This window comes from Patagioenas fasciata, chromosome 1 (genome assembly GCF_037038585.1).
Source record: "Patagioenas fasciata isolate bPatFas1 chromosome 1, bPatFas1.hap1, whole genome shotgun sequence".
In the NCBI taxonomy this organism is placed as follows: Eukaryota; Metazoa; Chordata; class Aves; order Columbiformes; family Columbidae; genus Patagioenas; species Patagioenas fasciata.
In genome coordinates, this window is record NC_092520.1 from 56,625,008 (window position 1) to 56,642,047 (window position 17,040).

The window sequence follows — 17,040 nt, forward strand, 5'->3', positions numbered from 1 at the left end:
ACATAAACCAGAAGAAAATAACAGTGAAACACTCTTATCTTCCAAAGCTTCCAAGTGCAGCAGGGCAGGAAACATACTGCTTGGTTTCACTGCTGTTGTGGCTTGTCGAGTCTGAGCCAGAGATCATAACGGCATCAGAATATATCTAGTGGAAAATTGTGGGAACGTGCCCAAGACTAGTTGGGAAAGAAGGCAGGGAAAATTACAGGTGCTAATACAAGCTACTGGAATAGTGTGGAAACCAGTATTTTGGATTCATGCATCAGGACTGCCATATAAGTAATCAGTACTGGCTAGCTGTCCCATATTTACCATTCTGATATTTTTTTTTCTACATACATACATGCCAACGTCATCCTAATAATGCTTATTCTTGCTTTTTAGTTCAATGATATTTTGTTGTACACAAGTAGAGGCCTGACAGCATCAAATCAGTTTAAAGTCCATGGGCATCTTCCACTGTATGGCATGACGGTAAGTATTGTGAGAACTTAAAGGATTTGTGCTTAAATAGCCAGATATCAGCCCATTTTAATTGCTTGATTAACTTCTGCTGAGTCGAAAGCAGCAGCAGCTTCAGATTCAGTTAATTCAGAGAAGTTTTGGTTACATTCTGCAGTACCTGGTGAGGCTGTGTTGGGGATGGCATGTGTTCTTGCAGCCTTCTACACAAAGGTGGTTATACATAGCAAAAGTTGGGGGGGGAAAAAGCGTTTTGGTGGACAGCTTCCTCATAATGCAAACTTCTTGTGACATAGGTTCCTTATTTTTTTAAAACCATAAAATTAACTGTGATTCTTACGAGTAAATCATCACCAGTTGCTTATAGACACACTGTTCAAGGAAGTAAATAGTAGCAACTACCTAATTTCTGTTAAAAAAAAAACCCATTCCCAATGTTTTCAGCTCTGTATCTTAAAAAGTGGTGGGAAACTGGGAGCAGTATGACATTTGGAACCTTTGTTGCAATTCTTCTGGAAAATAGCCAATTCAGGCCAATAGCACCTGGTTACCTCTTCTTCTCATATGATGCCTAAAGTATTTTTGCTAGTTGCAAAACGCTAGCATTCCCCTGTTATTTTCATTGGAACTCCTCAAGGATTTGCAGCTGTTCTGTACTGTTTTCCTGACTTAGATAATCAGTACCGCAGTCACTGAATTTCTCTAAACACCTGTGAGGCTTCAAGTTTTGTCTAGTTTTCCTAGGACTCCATTATTGATGTCCACTTGGCGTGGACTTGCTCACAACAGAACCATGTTATCCCACAGTGTCCAGAGCACTCCCAGCCTTCGACATATCCTTTTGTGTGATGAATCACTCTTCTGATAAAAATATCACTATTTTCCTTTATTTTTTGGACAAAGCCGTGCTTCTAAGAGGTTATTGCAGAATGAACATGCTGGTTTTCCAACTTGCAAGCCACCATCTTTTTTCCTGAATACCTAACTCAAAATTGTTATTTTTGAACATTTCTCTTAGTTCTCTTTTCCCCAGTGGTAAGAGCTTGCTTAGTTCACTGTTTCACCCTAAGAAATCTGTACTTCCTGCAATCTGACCACATTCGGGCTTTTTTCTCTCAGATAGAAGAAAGTGAAGAGGAATGGGGGGTTCCCCATTGCCTGACGCTACGAGGTCAACACCAGTCCATCGTTGTCGCTGCCAGGTAATTCACTGGAAACAACATACACACGTCAACTGTATTTCCCTGCAGCTTTCAGGGTGGGATAGATATTAATAGAAAAGCAGAGAAGTGTCATTTTGTTTGGATTTGTCCTCAAAACAATTTCAAAGGTGTGTAAAAGAAAAAAAATGAATGAGACAAACCAGAGTGGCAATTGTGCAAGTCAAAACCAAAACTAACTTGTTAGGGAAAAAAAAAACCCTGAATTTATTTCTTTAAATTTAAAGTAAGCTCGGCTTGTGCCTACTTCTTAGAGTTTGCTTTCAGCCTGTATGAAAGTGAATAAACCCTGAATTTTCTTTGTTAGTACCCGCGCTGAGATGGACAAATGGACTGAGGACATTCAGATGGCAATAGACCTGGCAGAGAAAAGCAGTGGCCCTGGCCCAGAGTTACTGGCCAGCAGCCCACCTGACAATAGTAAGTAAATGCTCGAGAGAAGGTTTTATTTGCTTTAGTCAGTATGAGTAGTGATTGCTTCTAAGCAAGGTGGTGAAAAATGCTGGCCACAGATAAAACTGATAGATTTGAAATTGATTTATATATGAATATATTTTATATGTGCCGTTTGAATGTTCTTGTTGAACTTTCTAGCAGAAGGTGTCACTGAATAGAGAAGTGACTTAGACAATAACGATTCCAGAAACTATTTAAAAATATTTGGGCAGTGCCTGTTCTTGAAAGGTATTAAAAGCACCAACAAAGCACATAGTTAGTCTTTGATTCTAACACTTGCAGAAACACTTAAAAATATATATATACTTAACATCTGCACAAAATTATTTCTAGAAGTGTGTTTTAAAATTAGTTCACAATATTGTGGACAGACTTGATTTGTTTAATTTTTCCAATTATATATGTTGTTGCATAGAGGAAGAAAGATGCTTTTTCCCTGCATTTCATAGAGTCTCCTGATGAAACTACTGTAGACCAGGAATCTGAGGACGACCTCAGTGCATCCCGCACCTCACTCGAACGTCAGTCACCCCACCGTGGCAACACTACGGTGCACGTCTGCTGGCACAGAAATACCAGTGTTTCAATGATCGACTTTAGTATTGCTGTGGAGGTATCTGCCTCAGAACAATCTGAACTGCAGCTCCAGACTTGCTCTTGAATGACAATTTCCTTTTTGCTCCTTCTTTAATAAGTGCAACTACTCCCTTGTCTCCTGCTTGAGGAGGTTTCCAGCACATCTATTTAACTGACTCTAAATGATGGTGTGAACCATCAGGCGAGACACACGTGTCCACTCCCTTAGTGCATCTTTTTAAAATCAGTTAGAGCAGTAATTTTCATGTCCAAAAAGATGCTGATGCTCTTTAAAATTTGAAGCAGGTCAAACCGTCTTAGTGCTTTCAGTTACAGAGGCATTAAGTTGTTGCTTGAGCTGAAAGGACATTGTCTTTAGCTGCTGCAGCCAGAGTTTTAATTCTGTGTATTACTAACTTACTTTCTTTACCCAGCCATCTTTCCTGGAACCTTGTCTCATTGCTCAGTCTCATCTGCTTTTTCTTTATTTGCATTTTCCACCTCAAAATAAAAACCCTTTTTCCTGCCCCGATCACAGCTAAGCCAGTTTGATGCACATTCTTTAATCCTGTACTCAACAGGCGAGATGCAGACATTGACTTTTCAAAGATTAAAATGAAAGACTGGTAGCTCAGTGTAGGTTTTAGGATGAGGTGCTAAGCTTAGGTGTTGAGCCTGCTTAGGTGTTCTTCCTTCACCCAAGAGAGGCCCCAGGGAGCTCCGAGTACTTTATCCCAGTCCTCACCAAATGGAAATTTATGCTCAAAGAAGATGGTAAAAGGAATCTCAGAGCTGAGTTGACTTGCTCCCACAAGGCACCCTTGGCCATCAGGGCACCGCTGCTCCAGAGAAGAGGTACCGATGCAGAACTGAGGGGTGCAAGGACAGGCCCTGTTCGTAGTTTGTGTAACTGCCTCTGGTTTTAAACAGAAAACGAGTTGGTTGCTGAAATGTGAGAAAGAAAATCATTCTGTACTGGAAAACGCTGACTGTAGAGCCTCATTTCAATCCCAGGCAGGTGGATTTTCTGCCCTTTATAACCTGCAAGGGAGAAATAGTTCAGCACGGAACAAGGTCTCATATTTTTCCCTAAAGCACAGGGCTTATTATAAATAGATATAAAACTGAAAGCAGTGACTAATTCAAACAATTAAAACATTTAGGTAGGCAAATCTTTTGGTCTGAAATCAGTGCTCACTGTTCCTTATTTTTGTTCCTCCCGTACCTCAAATGAATGCAAACAAAGCAGCGACGACCAAAGGCACCCCGGGGACATAACGTTGTTCTGTGAAAACACCTCCAGCCCCGCCGCTGTTCCATGCGTGGCAGGTTACGCTCATGCTCACGTCATTCCGTCGGTGGCTCTCACTTCAGCATTATCGTTTATTTTCTTTGTGTCTCTCCTCCTTTCTGTCTCTCTCGTGGTAGACGATCCTCTCTCTGTCAGTGACTGTCCTTCCCTACCTGCTGGACTGATCAGTGATCAGCGGCCTGTTTCCATTTCATATGTCTGCTGGTACCGAATGCAAAGCCTGTCCTTTTATGATATCCTCCAGAGTAACGAGGTAACAGAAAATTAAGGAGTACACCTGTAACTTAGGGCAAGGAGGCTGCGGTCCAGATATCAGAGAAGTGGCATAATTTAAAGCCAAGGCTTTCATGTATAGCCCAAGACTGGTGAAAACAGAACATTTTCAAGAATACTTAATTTGTAGCAGATAAATCAGGACCACCAGGCTTTGAGTATTGAGCTTTACAGATTAAGTTATTAGTTTCTGCATTATATAAAGAGAATGGTGTAGACAGCTGTTTGGATCCAGGTGAGAGCCCTTACAGTCAACAAGGAATGGGAACTAGTTAATGCTTCGCTGAGACCTCCCCTTCATTTGCAAGGCACAATGATGCTGGACTTTACATCTTCACTATGTGAAGAGCAGCCAAGAACAAGGTTAACAGGCCTTGCTTCTGAAATCTTTGAAAAGTTACCGTGTGAACTCACTGGGTACAGAAAGTTCAATCCCTAATTGCAGTTCTAAAGGATGTCATAATTTTCCTTTACATCACAAATTCATGTCAGATTTTCTGTTTCCATTACTCAAAGTATCATTTAAAAACAACAAAGACAGACTAGGGTAGCAAGACTGGTGTTTGGTAATATATTACTGAAAACCACCTCAATTTAAAAAAGCAAGTGTAGTGTTAGAAGTACTCAACTGCAAACAAAAAATATTACATAAAGTACTGCTTAGTTGTAGAAAAATGCAGAAGTATGTCCATTCAACCGAAACATTTTCACTTACGAGGTCATATACAATCAGATAACTTTTATTACAATGATTAAACTGCAGGTACCTTTCTCTGTTTTATTTAGCTACTTTTGATCTGTTGCAGAACCAGCTGTCTGGAAATCTCCTCAGGAAATTCAAAAACAGCAACGGGTGGCAGAAGCTTTGGGTGGTGTTCACCAACTTCTGTATGTTCTTCTACAAATCGCACCAGGTAACAGAACGCGTGAGCGTGTGGGGCTGGAGAAAAACCTTCTGTTTTCTCAAAGCGATGGCAGAGAGAAAAGGAGATATCTGTCGGTCATGGTTGCTGTTAGCGAGGGACGCGGGTGCCCTGGTCAGGGCTACGCAGCCTTTGCCAGCGCTGGGATGTGGAGCAAAGCCCATTCTCAACCTGCTCACTTGTCAAGTGGAGAACGTGTGCTCGTTTCCAGAAAACCTTCCTCCCACACAGTGCGTTTCATCCCTCAGAGTACGACAGCTACCACTGGTGCTCACAAACTCTTGTGCGAGTTAAAACAAGAGTTTTCTCCTGTACAAATTCTCAGGTTATTACAGTTACAAACTTATTAGTGACTTAGAAACTTTGTTTACCATCACTGGCACTCAGATCAAACTAGAGAGAACATTCATCCATCTGAGCAAACATCCCACTGCAGAAATAGGGCGTTTCGCCTTTTGAATCTCTGTGTTGGCGCAGGGTGTAAGCATAAAGTAATCCCAGTCACTACATTGTTTCATTGCTATAGAAATCCTCAAAGACAGATTTTCTGCACTAAAAAAGAAAAGATAAAATAATGAATTGTAGGATCTTCTGCACATAAGTAGGACAATGAAATTATTTGTCCGTACATGTCAGACTAAGCGCAAGGACTTAAGCAAGGAGTGCTGCAGGGTGGCCATGATGTTTCTGAAGGAGCAGGTGTTCGCGAGCCTGGGAGGGACACGGTGCTCTGCTGATGCCAGATGATGGAGCTTTATGTTCATCAGTTTGAAAGTAGTGGGAGTGCAAGACTTCAGACAAGTTCCTTATGAGGAAACACTGACAGGATCAGCCTGTGACAGATCCTGATGAGGAGGATCCACAAAGACGGGCACGCTGACACTACCATGCAATTAAGTTCATTGTGATTTGTAAGCTGGTAGTTTTCCATGCACATGTGGAAACGCGATGATCACCTTTAAATGAGCGTGTGTGTCTGTCTTCCATTGACTTCTGTGCTCTCTGCACTTAAGGGCATGTGATTTCACAGCATTTTCCATCGTTTTGTTTCAGGACAATCATCCTTTAGCCAGCCTGCCTTTACTGGGATATTCACTTACCATTCCTTCCGAATCTGAAAACATTCACAAAGATCATGTGTTCAAGCTACATTTCAAATCCCACGTGTATTACTTCAGGGCTGAAAGTGAATACACATTTGAAAGGTAAGTCAGTCTTCTGTGAGAAGAGGGAATTTTGTGAAATTCCCAGATTTTTTGCCAAAACAAGGTTAGTAGATGGGAAGTTTATAGCATATTGACTCACTCATAATTCAGCACAACTAGAGGAAGCACCCTTTACAATTTTAAATGAAATTTTAAACCTGATAATGCTAAAACCAAGTGGTTGGTTTTGATAATGTGGTAGCTGTGATAGCGATCACTGCAAATCCTGCGTTACGTGCAGGAATTACCCAGGCAAAATTGATCGGGCTGCACGTGGAGCTCCAGGGAACAGATCACAGGACTTTTCAGTAGCTGTGCAGAATAACTTCGCTCCCTCTAGTACAACTGGATGGAAAAAACACATCTGGAATAAAATTCTTATTTTTCACAGAAGCGGCTGTTCTTACTGTGTATTTCTGCCACTTCAGCATGTAATTCTTACACCTCCCGCTGAATTTCAGATAAATGGAGAGGCAGGAGACAGGTAGTACTCCTAAATTGTGGTTTGAGGTTGTTCATACTGGGAACTTTTACACTCTTTTCGGTGAAGCATTAACATGTCAAAAAACTTAATGTGCTCTCTTATTGAAGAAAGCTATTGAGTTTTAGCTGTGTCAGTCTAAAACTATAAGTGAGGCAAATGGTGGGAAGGAAGTGGTTAAATAAATGAGTAGAATAATCACAGAAGCCCTTTCTCAGTTCTAGGAAAAATAAGCAGGAACTGCAGCTAAATTATGTTTTTTCACTCTAGGATTAAGGGTGGTTGGTCTCAACTGCTCATCACTTGGACCATCCAGAAAAAAGAAAGGAAAAAAGAAATAGAAGAGATTTAGTGTTTGCAGAACAAGTAAAACCGCTACTAAGTTAATTAATTTTGGGTCCTGCCTCCCTGTTTATCCTCTCTAAACCTCCTTTCATGTGTGTACTTGGCAACCATTTGGATCTAGACTTCAGGTAGACTTGGGAGCAAAGGGCAAGATGCTCCCGTAGGCACTGAAAATAAAACTGTGTAAAACTAGCACAGACTGTGTCTTTCGAGAGCCCTTTCCCCAGGAATTGACCGTTCTGTTTGTGTCTCTCCGGGCAGGTGGATGGAGGTGATCCGAAGTGCCACCAGCTCTGCCTCACGCACTCAAGCTCTGAGCCACAAAGAGCCTCACGCCTATTGACGGCTGAACAAGCCGCTGTCTTGATTTTCCAGCAGCTGCTGATTTTCTAGAGGACGTTTGAAACTCTTTTCTCCCTCCAAGTTTAGGAAAATTTACAGTTTGGTAAAAGAAAAAAAAAGAAGTATGGTTTTGCAGAAACTTTCACGATTCCTCAGCAAAACTGTTTAAGTTTCAAGTAGCTTACCATCATCCCAGTGGCTGCAGAGCGTTTCATGTCTTGTATTTTGTCATTCTGTGCTGTTTTTAGCTTGTGCCAGTATTAAAATATTGTCCTTATTAGAGTGCCAAATGCCAAAAGACATTTTATTGCCTCAAAGATTGCACCTAAAAAAATATATGTCTTCACAATCTGAAAACTTTCTCCTCTGAGGCAAACACTATTTCTTCTCTTTTCATAAAAATATATTATTTTTTTTTACCATGATAATCTGTAGACTGCTGGATTTTTAAATGTAGATGGACTTCCACAGTATAGAATATAATTATATATACAGTAAGCAGTCTAACAGGAATGAGCTAACTTTCAGATTTCATTTTTTTTCCCCCCAGTCTTTCTACATTTAATCAGCAAAGAATTACTAATTTTCTGTCTGTAACAAGGAACGAGTTTACAGCTCGTTCCCATTTCCCTTTGGGGGTTACAAATCCATGTGGTATAATTTTCTTGGTGCAAGTTGACCAAATTGTTCATCTGTTGGCTTTGAAAAGTTGAATACTACTTGCAAGATGAAAAATTTTTAAAATCATCCAGTGCAATATTATTTGGGCTGTCAATGTACTGTGAATGGTATGTACGAGAAGAAATTAAAGGCTGTGGTGACATTCTGCTGTTTGTTTTACAAACTTGAAAGCCAACCTGTACGCTCTGGGAACCGCAGCTCTTTGTGATTAGTTTGTAGAGTGTTCTGGTAACTAAATTGCTCTAAGCTGGGGGTACTGCTGCACATCCTCGTGTGACTTTCAGTTTCTTGTTGGAATTTCAGTCTGTCCCCCCAGTGTTTAGTATGCAGAAAGCAGCAGCAGAAATGCCCATTTCACATGCCTGGCTTTAACATCAGTATCACCGGATTAAGCTGTTGGCCCGCTCAGGAGGTTGGCAGCAGAAAGTCTACCATGCTTAGAGGGTTTTCCTTATGTTTTAAGAAACACTTCAGCAGGACGGTGACATAAAGCTTCCACTACCAGAAGCTCAAGATGACGGAAGCATGTTTATCTCCATTCCAGGCCTTGGAGGAAACACAGCGCTAGGCAGAGGGGTCCAAATACAGATCTGGGAGGTGAAGCTGGGACAGTTCAACCCTTACTTTTTCTTTGTGTTATTCACTTTGTTAACAGCTTACCTGTGTGCGATGTATGAAATGGCTTACAGCTTGGCTCACAACTAAAGGGAATAAAATACCTCACAATTCTATCATATATATTCCTGTTTCAAGACAGTAACGCCTTCTTTCTATTGCCCCCACCTCAAACAAAGACATGTAGATATCTCCATCCATACATAGGATGGGCTCCTAACCCCTAGGACAAGCAGCATTCCCCATGGCCACATCTGAGCCCCGCCCCCCAACAAAGGGAAACAAGTATTTCAGAGTAATTCCTCAGTCCAATTGTGACATGATGAAGGACAAATTTGAAAGCTGGTGGGAGACTGAAGACCTTTTTCCAAGTTGCAGGTCCCACTGGCTCGTCCCTTCCCTGCAGGGCCAAAATGAGTGAGTTCAACAACCTCCATGAAGCAACAACGTACAGGAACTATAGTGCTTCAGGACTGACCAGGAATGCAAACAACCATCTTTATAGTGATGGGAAGGGGAAAACAACACATCACAGATCAACAACAACACAGCAGCAGCTGGCTATAGGCTTGGGAAAACAAAACTGAGGAAGCAACAGCATGTGGTGTTGCTATGGAGTAAAGGGCTGCAGATGTTATCCCCCCCAAAAACATTATTTTTGAGCTGTAAAATAATATCTGACAAGCCTTACATTTTCCTTTACAGTTGTTTTCTGTAACACTGAGAAGATTTTTTTTTAACGGAAATTCTATCGAGGGCCATGCCCTTAGTTCAGCTAAAACTGCATTTTATTTCAGATCACTTGGCCTTGTAGGATACCTGCTGCAGTTGTGTATTTTGAAGCTCTAAAAAGAAAGGCTTTTATTTACAGTCCTGAAATCTGATAACACCTTTTGTAGGTATGTTTCATTTTCACACAAAGTAAGCTTGGAAGTTAAGTAAGTTTTCTGTAACATCTAAGGCAAAGATGAAGACACAGTTCTGTTTATCAAGACAGCAGAGCCCTCACACGGCTATGGATGCAAAATCAGCGTACCCACCTGCTTCATTGTTCCATGTTTTCACCTTTTTATATTTTTTTTTTTCCTACAGAAAAGATATTTTCCCTTCTTTACCAGTGTGACTTTTTTTTAAAAGGAACCAATTGAACTACTGTCATTTTTCAATATTTTTGTAGTTCTTTATTCCTAAGCTTAACCCAAAACTGAAATAACAGGAGGAGAATAAAAGCATCTGTCTTGCCAGTTGCATCTTACAATCAGTTGGAGTCTATGTGCATGAATAAACCTCATGGTTCACTAGAATGCTGTAACATATCACCACTTTTGTTGTTCTTTTTTTTAATCCCGATTCACACCATACTGCTGGCCTTCTAATCAAGCGGGGTGTGGAGGGATGTAGGGGCGCTCTGTGCCACGTTACCAGCCATGACCAAATACACCATTGCCATGTTTAAGCACTGGGAAAAGATAGATAGATACCCTGAAACTGGTCACTCCAAGAGATTTGTTCTTTTCAGCTTCAAATAACAAACATCATCTAAAAGCAAAAGCAAAACTTACTTGCCATCGGCAGTCGCTCCACACACAATGAGATCAGCAAAGCCTGGACTCCTGAGGATTCTTTTGCACAAGGCCAAGCAGCTTCCTCATGTTTCAGCTTTCTGACTTAATAAATATGTCTTATTGGAAGTTAGTATACCTTGGGCCTATCTGTTTTCACAGTATTTTAATTAATCATTGTTGAAACCTCAATCTGTTTGTAATTTCAGCTGAAACCAGCCAAAACTGTCAGGCTGAAAGACAGGTTAGCAGGTAGGAAAATGCACGCTGTGACAGAAATCTTGCTAAAGGTCTCTGACTAGAGAAGTCTCACAAGGAAAACCCATTTTAGAGACGAAGTCAGGGGCAATATCCCACTGTTCCATCAGCCAAGAACAAAACAGAGAAACAAGCAGGACCTGAAAAGCCCAATTTTGACCATTTTTCCTTTTTACACAGGATCAAGTATGTGGTCTCCTCCCTTGAAAAAAAACAGAATTACAGATGCACAGATACACACAAACCACCCTCCCTTCCCCCTGGCAGCATGGAAAAGTTCGCAGAGGAGTTTGCCACTCAGTTGTACAGGTGATTAAAGATGTGGTGTTTGGGGTTAAGCTAATGCCACTTGATGTGAGCCTGTCATCAGTTTAACTGGGCTGGCAGGATGGGAGACACAAAGCAGGTTTTAAATTGTTGCCGTGTGTAAACTGGTGCATTGTCTTACTATAGGACAAACTGTCATACAGAACTGCACGTATTTAACCAATGCAGTACATTTGCAATCACTTGAATGTGTAGATAAAAAAATACATCCTTAATCGGGAAAAGAACTAAACTTCCCACATGGTCAGGCCATCTGTGAGCTATAAGCTTACAAAAAACTATGCAGAAAGCAGCATTCTTTGAGTTTAAACAAGAGTTTTCTCTTGTGCAAACTCCGAGAGAACAAACCAAACCCAGGTTTATAAACTTTCTACTCACCACCGTTACTGACATGCGGAGCTAGGAACCTGCCAAGAGCAGCCCCTCCTGAAGGACATACCCACTCTCAACTGACCACTCAGATGGCAAAGTTTCATTAAATTTTTCCTTCTTTATTTCTAGGTCATGTAGTTTACAAGGAGTTTTACTACGTTAGAGTGACAAAAGTAAAATTTAAATACACGGCTATAAACAGGCAGCAATATTACAGAAAACAAGGTATACGCGTCAATTGTCCTCTGTAATCATGCTTTAAAAGAAGGCAGGAAACCATTACATACAATTTGTCTACTGCATATGCTCAGTGCAATTACCAGCACATCTGCAAAATACAGTTAAAAAGAGCAAGCTTGCAGATTTGTGCTATACTTTAAGGTCCTCCCCAGCAACTTACAAAAATAATTTGCGATTGTACCGATCCTTGCATTTACAACTGTGCTTGCTTATTAGCACTTCCGACCATCTTCCAATGGTGACGTTTTTGAAGGCAAAAAACACATTTCCTTGAAAGTGAAGCGTATGTAAAATCATTACAAACTGGTACCGCATTGTTTAGAAAAAGTAATACGGAATGCCACACAAAGTAGGAAGAGCTAAAAGAAACATTTCACAAGTGCAGTAACAGCAGAGGCAGAGGAAGGAGTTGGGGTGGATGAAACAGGACAGGAGCTCATGGCTTGCTGGCTGCTTTGCGGTTTGGCGCTGGCTCTTACCTTCCCCCTTGGCCCGGCCCTCTGCAGCAAGGCCCACCACTGCAGTCACATCGTTCCACTGGTTCAGTCCATACCCACAGGGACATGCGCAAAATGTTGAGAAAGAGCTGCTTGCTTATTACACCAAAAGCATTCTGTACTACAGTGATCATGCCGTCATCCTTCAGTGACCTGGTGATCAACTACAAAGTGCAACTGCGAGGAAAATTAAGTTTAAAAAAATAGATTACACATTTGATATACTTACAAAAAGCAAGCCTTCAGTTCAAATGACTGACTATTTATTTACTGCCTAATGTTGAAATCCCTGACAAATAAGCAGTTCCACTAATTTAAATGTTTGCATAAATCAGGATAGCTCGTTGCTTAGTATATTCAAGACTGAGTGAAGAAGTACTACCTGCACAGAAAATTTATCAGTGCAACATTATAACACAGAAATGTTTTTCACATGAAACAACCTCTCAAAAATATCAATACACTTCTTTCTCTTTCAGCAACTGAGGCCATGCTTCTTTCAAATGAAGCTCCTCTTCTGTTACCGATATAGATCTGATTTTTAAAGCATCAATACTTTTCAGTAGCAAATGATTGTAATTCTACATTCAAGTTACAGCACGCTTTTTTGCAGTGAATCTCAGTTTAAGATATAGTCTCTATTTAAATAATCTATATATTACATATAAAAATACACATTGTACCATAAATGAGGTCTTGTCTTTTTCTAAATGTCCCAGCCTTTTGGCCAATTGCCCTTGCTGCAGGTCTGACTCATCTTAAGCTCCTAAACCAAAGGACACATTCACCAAGCAAATTCTGCCACAATCTACTCAGATAAGTATTTCCTCAACAGAGTCCTGGAACACATAATTAAAATGCAACTCAAAAAAAAAAGGTATGTATAAAGCAGTGTACCCTTGAATTTAATTCAATTTTCTGATTTAGAAATTCTTGAGATTCCCGCCAGCACCATAAATTTAATTTAAAGTGAACTTACTTGGAGATGCCCATGAACGCAGAGACTTAGTGGGGAAGTAAAGTCCTTACATTAACTGGGGAAAAGCTTTGATTAATCATCTATTTGTATTTCAAATGCAAACACAACTGTTCATTTCTGTGTGCTGTAACAGCACGTATTTACCGAATGGCTGAATGTTTTAATGTGGAGACCTCAACAGGTGAATTTCCCAGACACACATTTCTTAACAGCAGAGCTACATTTGTTTCCTCAAGGATAAGCCTATCCTTAACATTCAGAGCACACAAACCAACATATTTAAAGCTATTAATCAAAGAGGAATTATAAACCATTGCTCAAACTTACGCATTGTTCAATTTATTTTAATTCCCTCAGCCATAAAGGAAAACCATTACCTCAAAATGCTGACAAACATTGTGTCTAAGACTATGGCTATGAGAATGAGCACACACAGACCCATTTCTTTCCATTGTTGTGTCAACCTGCTCAGATGTTTCATCACTCTGTTAGCATGACAGTGTCCTCTGTTAAATTATTCAATTAATAATTAAGGCTATGAATATGCATAGAATAAGGGCTACCATGGTGAGAGGAAGTCCTGCAAGGAGACCTCACCAGCTTCCAGAACAGTTAGAGAACCCAGGTCTTCTTGTACCAAGCCAGGAAGATATGCCTATACTTTAAAAATTTTAATCCTTTCTGTTCCAAAATTGGTATTTTAATTAAACAAATCAGTTACCTCATTGCTATGGAAAACATAAAATCATCAATTTCTTCATTAAAAACAAGGCAAAAATGCTCTCTTAGCTACCAGAATAAGAAGCACCTGAAAATAGCCTTGGCAAAACAAACCAAGGTAAACCTCAGAGTAATACTGTGAAAAAAAAAACCACCAAAAAGCGCCACAATCAACTGTGCAACTAATGTTACTATTTCCAAGAACCATAAAAGCATAAGTTAGCTATCCAGGAGCACTCAGAGAAACAGTGGAAAGTTCAAAATTCAGATTTTTCAAGAAGAAACTTTCTTCTGGGAAGATGAGTAAGAGGACATAAGGTACAACACTCAGGCTCAGTCTTTCTGTCTAAAATCTGTCATTCGTGGTATAGAGATGCACAGATTTAGGCAGCAAGACTGAATATTTTATCTATGGATAATTTTTCTTTTACCCTATAGGGCATTCATTTTAATGACAAAAATAAGCATGATGAAGAAATATCTGCCACTGTCTCAGAGCCAACATCTTAATGAGATATTTCAGAATAAATGTAGATAATAAAGATTTATTTGTGTGAGCATTCAAACATGTTTATGTGAAAAAAAAAATTGTCTCTGAATTTCACTACAAGCTTCACAAATAACTACTACTAAAACTGAACAGTACATAGGGTTCAGAATTTGCATTGGCACAATTTAAAACTGAAAATATGAAAGAGCTCATTCTTTAGGAAATGCAATAATTTAAATTTAAAGCTTTGAGAGACAAGGTGTATTAAATTTTAAACAACCAGAAGTAGTACCATAATTAAGATAGTCACGCTCAGAATATAGATTAAAAGGAAGAAATACTGGAGAAACAGAATAAAATTGTGTCTTTGCTGAGGTACGAATAGAAGGTTCCATAGTACAAGATTATCTCTTTCAATGGCAAATCCTTCACATACAAAAATCAAACCAAGATTCACTTGTCACATAATTCAAAATTTACATGTAATAAAGGCAAGGCAATACTCAGTTATGGCCTGTCAAATATTTACCCCACTAACATTATCTACAGAAGCACTTTACCATTTTGTACACAGTGATTCCTTATGCGCGTTGAAAGGCTTTCAGTTAAAAAAAAGACATTATATACATTTCTGTACATGATTCCAACAAACACACTCCATTTCCCAGTGGAATTCTTAAAGCAAGATACCTGAGGTTTCCCAATATCTTCAATATCTCTATCACAAACCTAAATATACATTTCAGATTTTACAAAAAGACACCTCCCTGGAATATGTGCATTATCATTAAAAAAAATTATAGCTTTAAGGAGCTGAAAAAGATTGCCTCCATGCAAGAGACTTCATTTTCACTCTTGCACGTTTAGGAATGTCCTTCCACCAAAGGACACTCCAGTGGCTGAGGGGCAGAACAACATGAGGGTGCACGCCTTCAACGCTGACACTGTGGCGTCTCTGTTGCCTTAGAAGTCAGGAACAGTAGGTCAGTAGGATGACGTACTTCCTCCAGCTAGTGAATATCTGAGAAGAAGACACAGTTACCATTGTGACCTTCAGAACAATGCTCTGCAACAAGCAGCAACTTAAAGTTATTCTGTTTGATGCTATTAAGGTTCCAGCCTTTTTCCTTGCAGAATGACACCCACCGATGCTGTCACACTTTAAAGACAAAAGCTGTGGATGTGAACACCACGTAAAATACATGTATTAGGCAACCTCTGCTTTTCTAATGAACAGCAACAACCCATGCTCAAGTGTGTTACCAAGAAGTGTATGATGATGTAAGAATTCTGTATATTGGGGGTAACGTTTTGTGATTCTAACTCTCCTACTTGGCAAGTTTACATGACAATCTTTCCAAAATACTACAGGGGCAGAAAACCGATGTTTCTTGGTCTAAGCAGATTCTTAAGTCATGCAAAGAAAGTGGCACACGTTCTAGTCATGTTAAGCTTTCAGTCAATTTTATTAAAAAGAAACAAACAAACAACAGAGATCAAAACCGGAGGGGGAAGATAAATGGATTCATTCAAATTATTGAGCAGTTCTTCTGATGGTCCCAACTAATTCATTCAGACAAATTTAGGAAATTCAGTTTAACCAGTCATAAGAGGAATGAAAATGTGATTAGAAACATGTAATTGAGGAACCTTCTTCAATAGATGATAGCTATCAAATTGAGAGAATATTGCAAGTGGATACAATAAATAACCTAATGATGTAATGGGTCACATTTCTGGTAATATTCAAAAAAGAAGAAACTATCTTTTCAGAAGTCAGCCAATTCCAAAAATAGCTTTATCCATGAGGGACACCTACTAAGCTACTGAATGGTTAAAACTCCTTTTTAGGGTGGGATCCTGCCACTCGTTTCTTTCACTCACTTTCTAGAAGGGGTGCTAGTCATGATCACATACTAGCTGAATATCATCCCTGGAATAAAAGAAAGTTCACCCAGATGTCACCCATCAACAAACATTTTCTATGAATATTTCTCTCTCTCCTTCAAAGAGAATGTCTGCATGCACATAAGACATCATGACTGAGAAAAACAGCAATAGTCCAATGAAGCGGAACAGAAGGAAACCAAAATACTAAGGAGTTAGATTGCAGAGCCCTTTATATATATATCTGCTAGGATAAAAACAATGACTGTTACTGTCATGACCAGAATAAGTAAGATCATCTCAAGCATCCACAGAAGTTCCCAGTGGAAAGCCTGTTTCCACGTGGACATTTTCAGCTTCAATTACAGCATCGAAAGTCTTTGAGGTTTCCAGTTCCAGGAAGGCCATATACCAGGCAGACAGAAATTTGACATTGAAATACTGGGTTGATGAAAGACTGGGGTCAGTTTTGGAACAGATATGGAAGCTACAGAAACTCTTTCAAGCCTGCCAGGATCAATTACAACGAGAATCGGGAGCGACCTTTTGGCACTAAAGATGCTGAGTGGGCTTAATGCTTTACAGCCCAGGAAGCAAGAAACGTGATTGCTTGCAGATTTCTTGGCACTGATTTTTACTGAATGACAAAGTGTCAGCCTGGCAATCCTCTGCTTTAACTTCGGAGGTGTGAATTCCAAGCAATTCAACCTGGATGGTGTGGATTCACAACAGCTGTGGACTCTTTGTCTCAAGGTTGCATTTAAAGTCTCTTCAAGCAGTAATTCTGAAATGTATACCCCTGATCTTTTCTTGTGTG

General features: G+C 39.8%; 2 protein-coding genes across 10 annotated transcripts in view; one reads left to right on the top strand and one right to left on the bottom strand.

The window, feature by feature from the left end:
• Positions 1–9,012, top strand: part of FARP1 (FERM, ARH/RhoGEF and pleckstrin domain protein 1) — a 221,329-nt gene extending 212,317 nt beyond the window's left edge. For 4 of the 5 annotated variants that reach the window (XM_065829735.2, XM_065829736.2, XM_065829737.2 and 1 more), the window contains exons 21-27: positions 385–474; positions 1,582–1,664; positions 1,990–2,102; positions 2,588–2,751; positions 5,106–5,213; positions 6,276–6,427; positions 7,515–9,012. In XM_065829735.2, coding sequence (XP_065685807.2) covers positions 385–474; positions 1,582–1,664; positions 1,990–2,102; positions 2,588–2,751; positions 5,106–5,213; positions 6,276–6,427; positions 7,515–7,596 — 792 coding nt within the window. In that variant the 3' untranslated portion in view covers positions 7,597–9,012. Of the gene's footprint in view, positions 1–384; positions 475–1,581; positions 1,665–1,989; positions 2,103–2,587; positions 2,752–4,142; positions 4,280–5,105; positions 5,214–6,275; positions 6,428–7,514 lie in introns of all 5 variants that reach the window. The other variant, XM_071806878.1, reaches the window with a different exon arrangement.
• Positions 9,013–11,508: 2,496 nt separating this feature from the next.
• Positions 11,509–17,040, bottom strand: part of STK24 (serine/threonine kinase 24) — a 57,584-nt gene continuing 52,052 nt past the window's right edge. For all 5 annotated transcript variants that reach the window (XM_065843634.2, XM_065843641.2, XM_065843650.2 and 2 more), the window contains one exon: positions 11,509–15,357. In XM_065843634.2, coding sequence (XP_065699706.2) covers positions 15,321–15,357 — 37 coding nt within the window. In that variant the 3' untranslated portion in view covers positions 11,509–15,320. The remainder of the gene's footprint in view (positions 15,358–17,040) is intronic.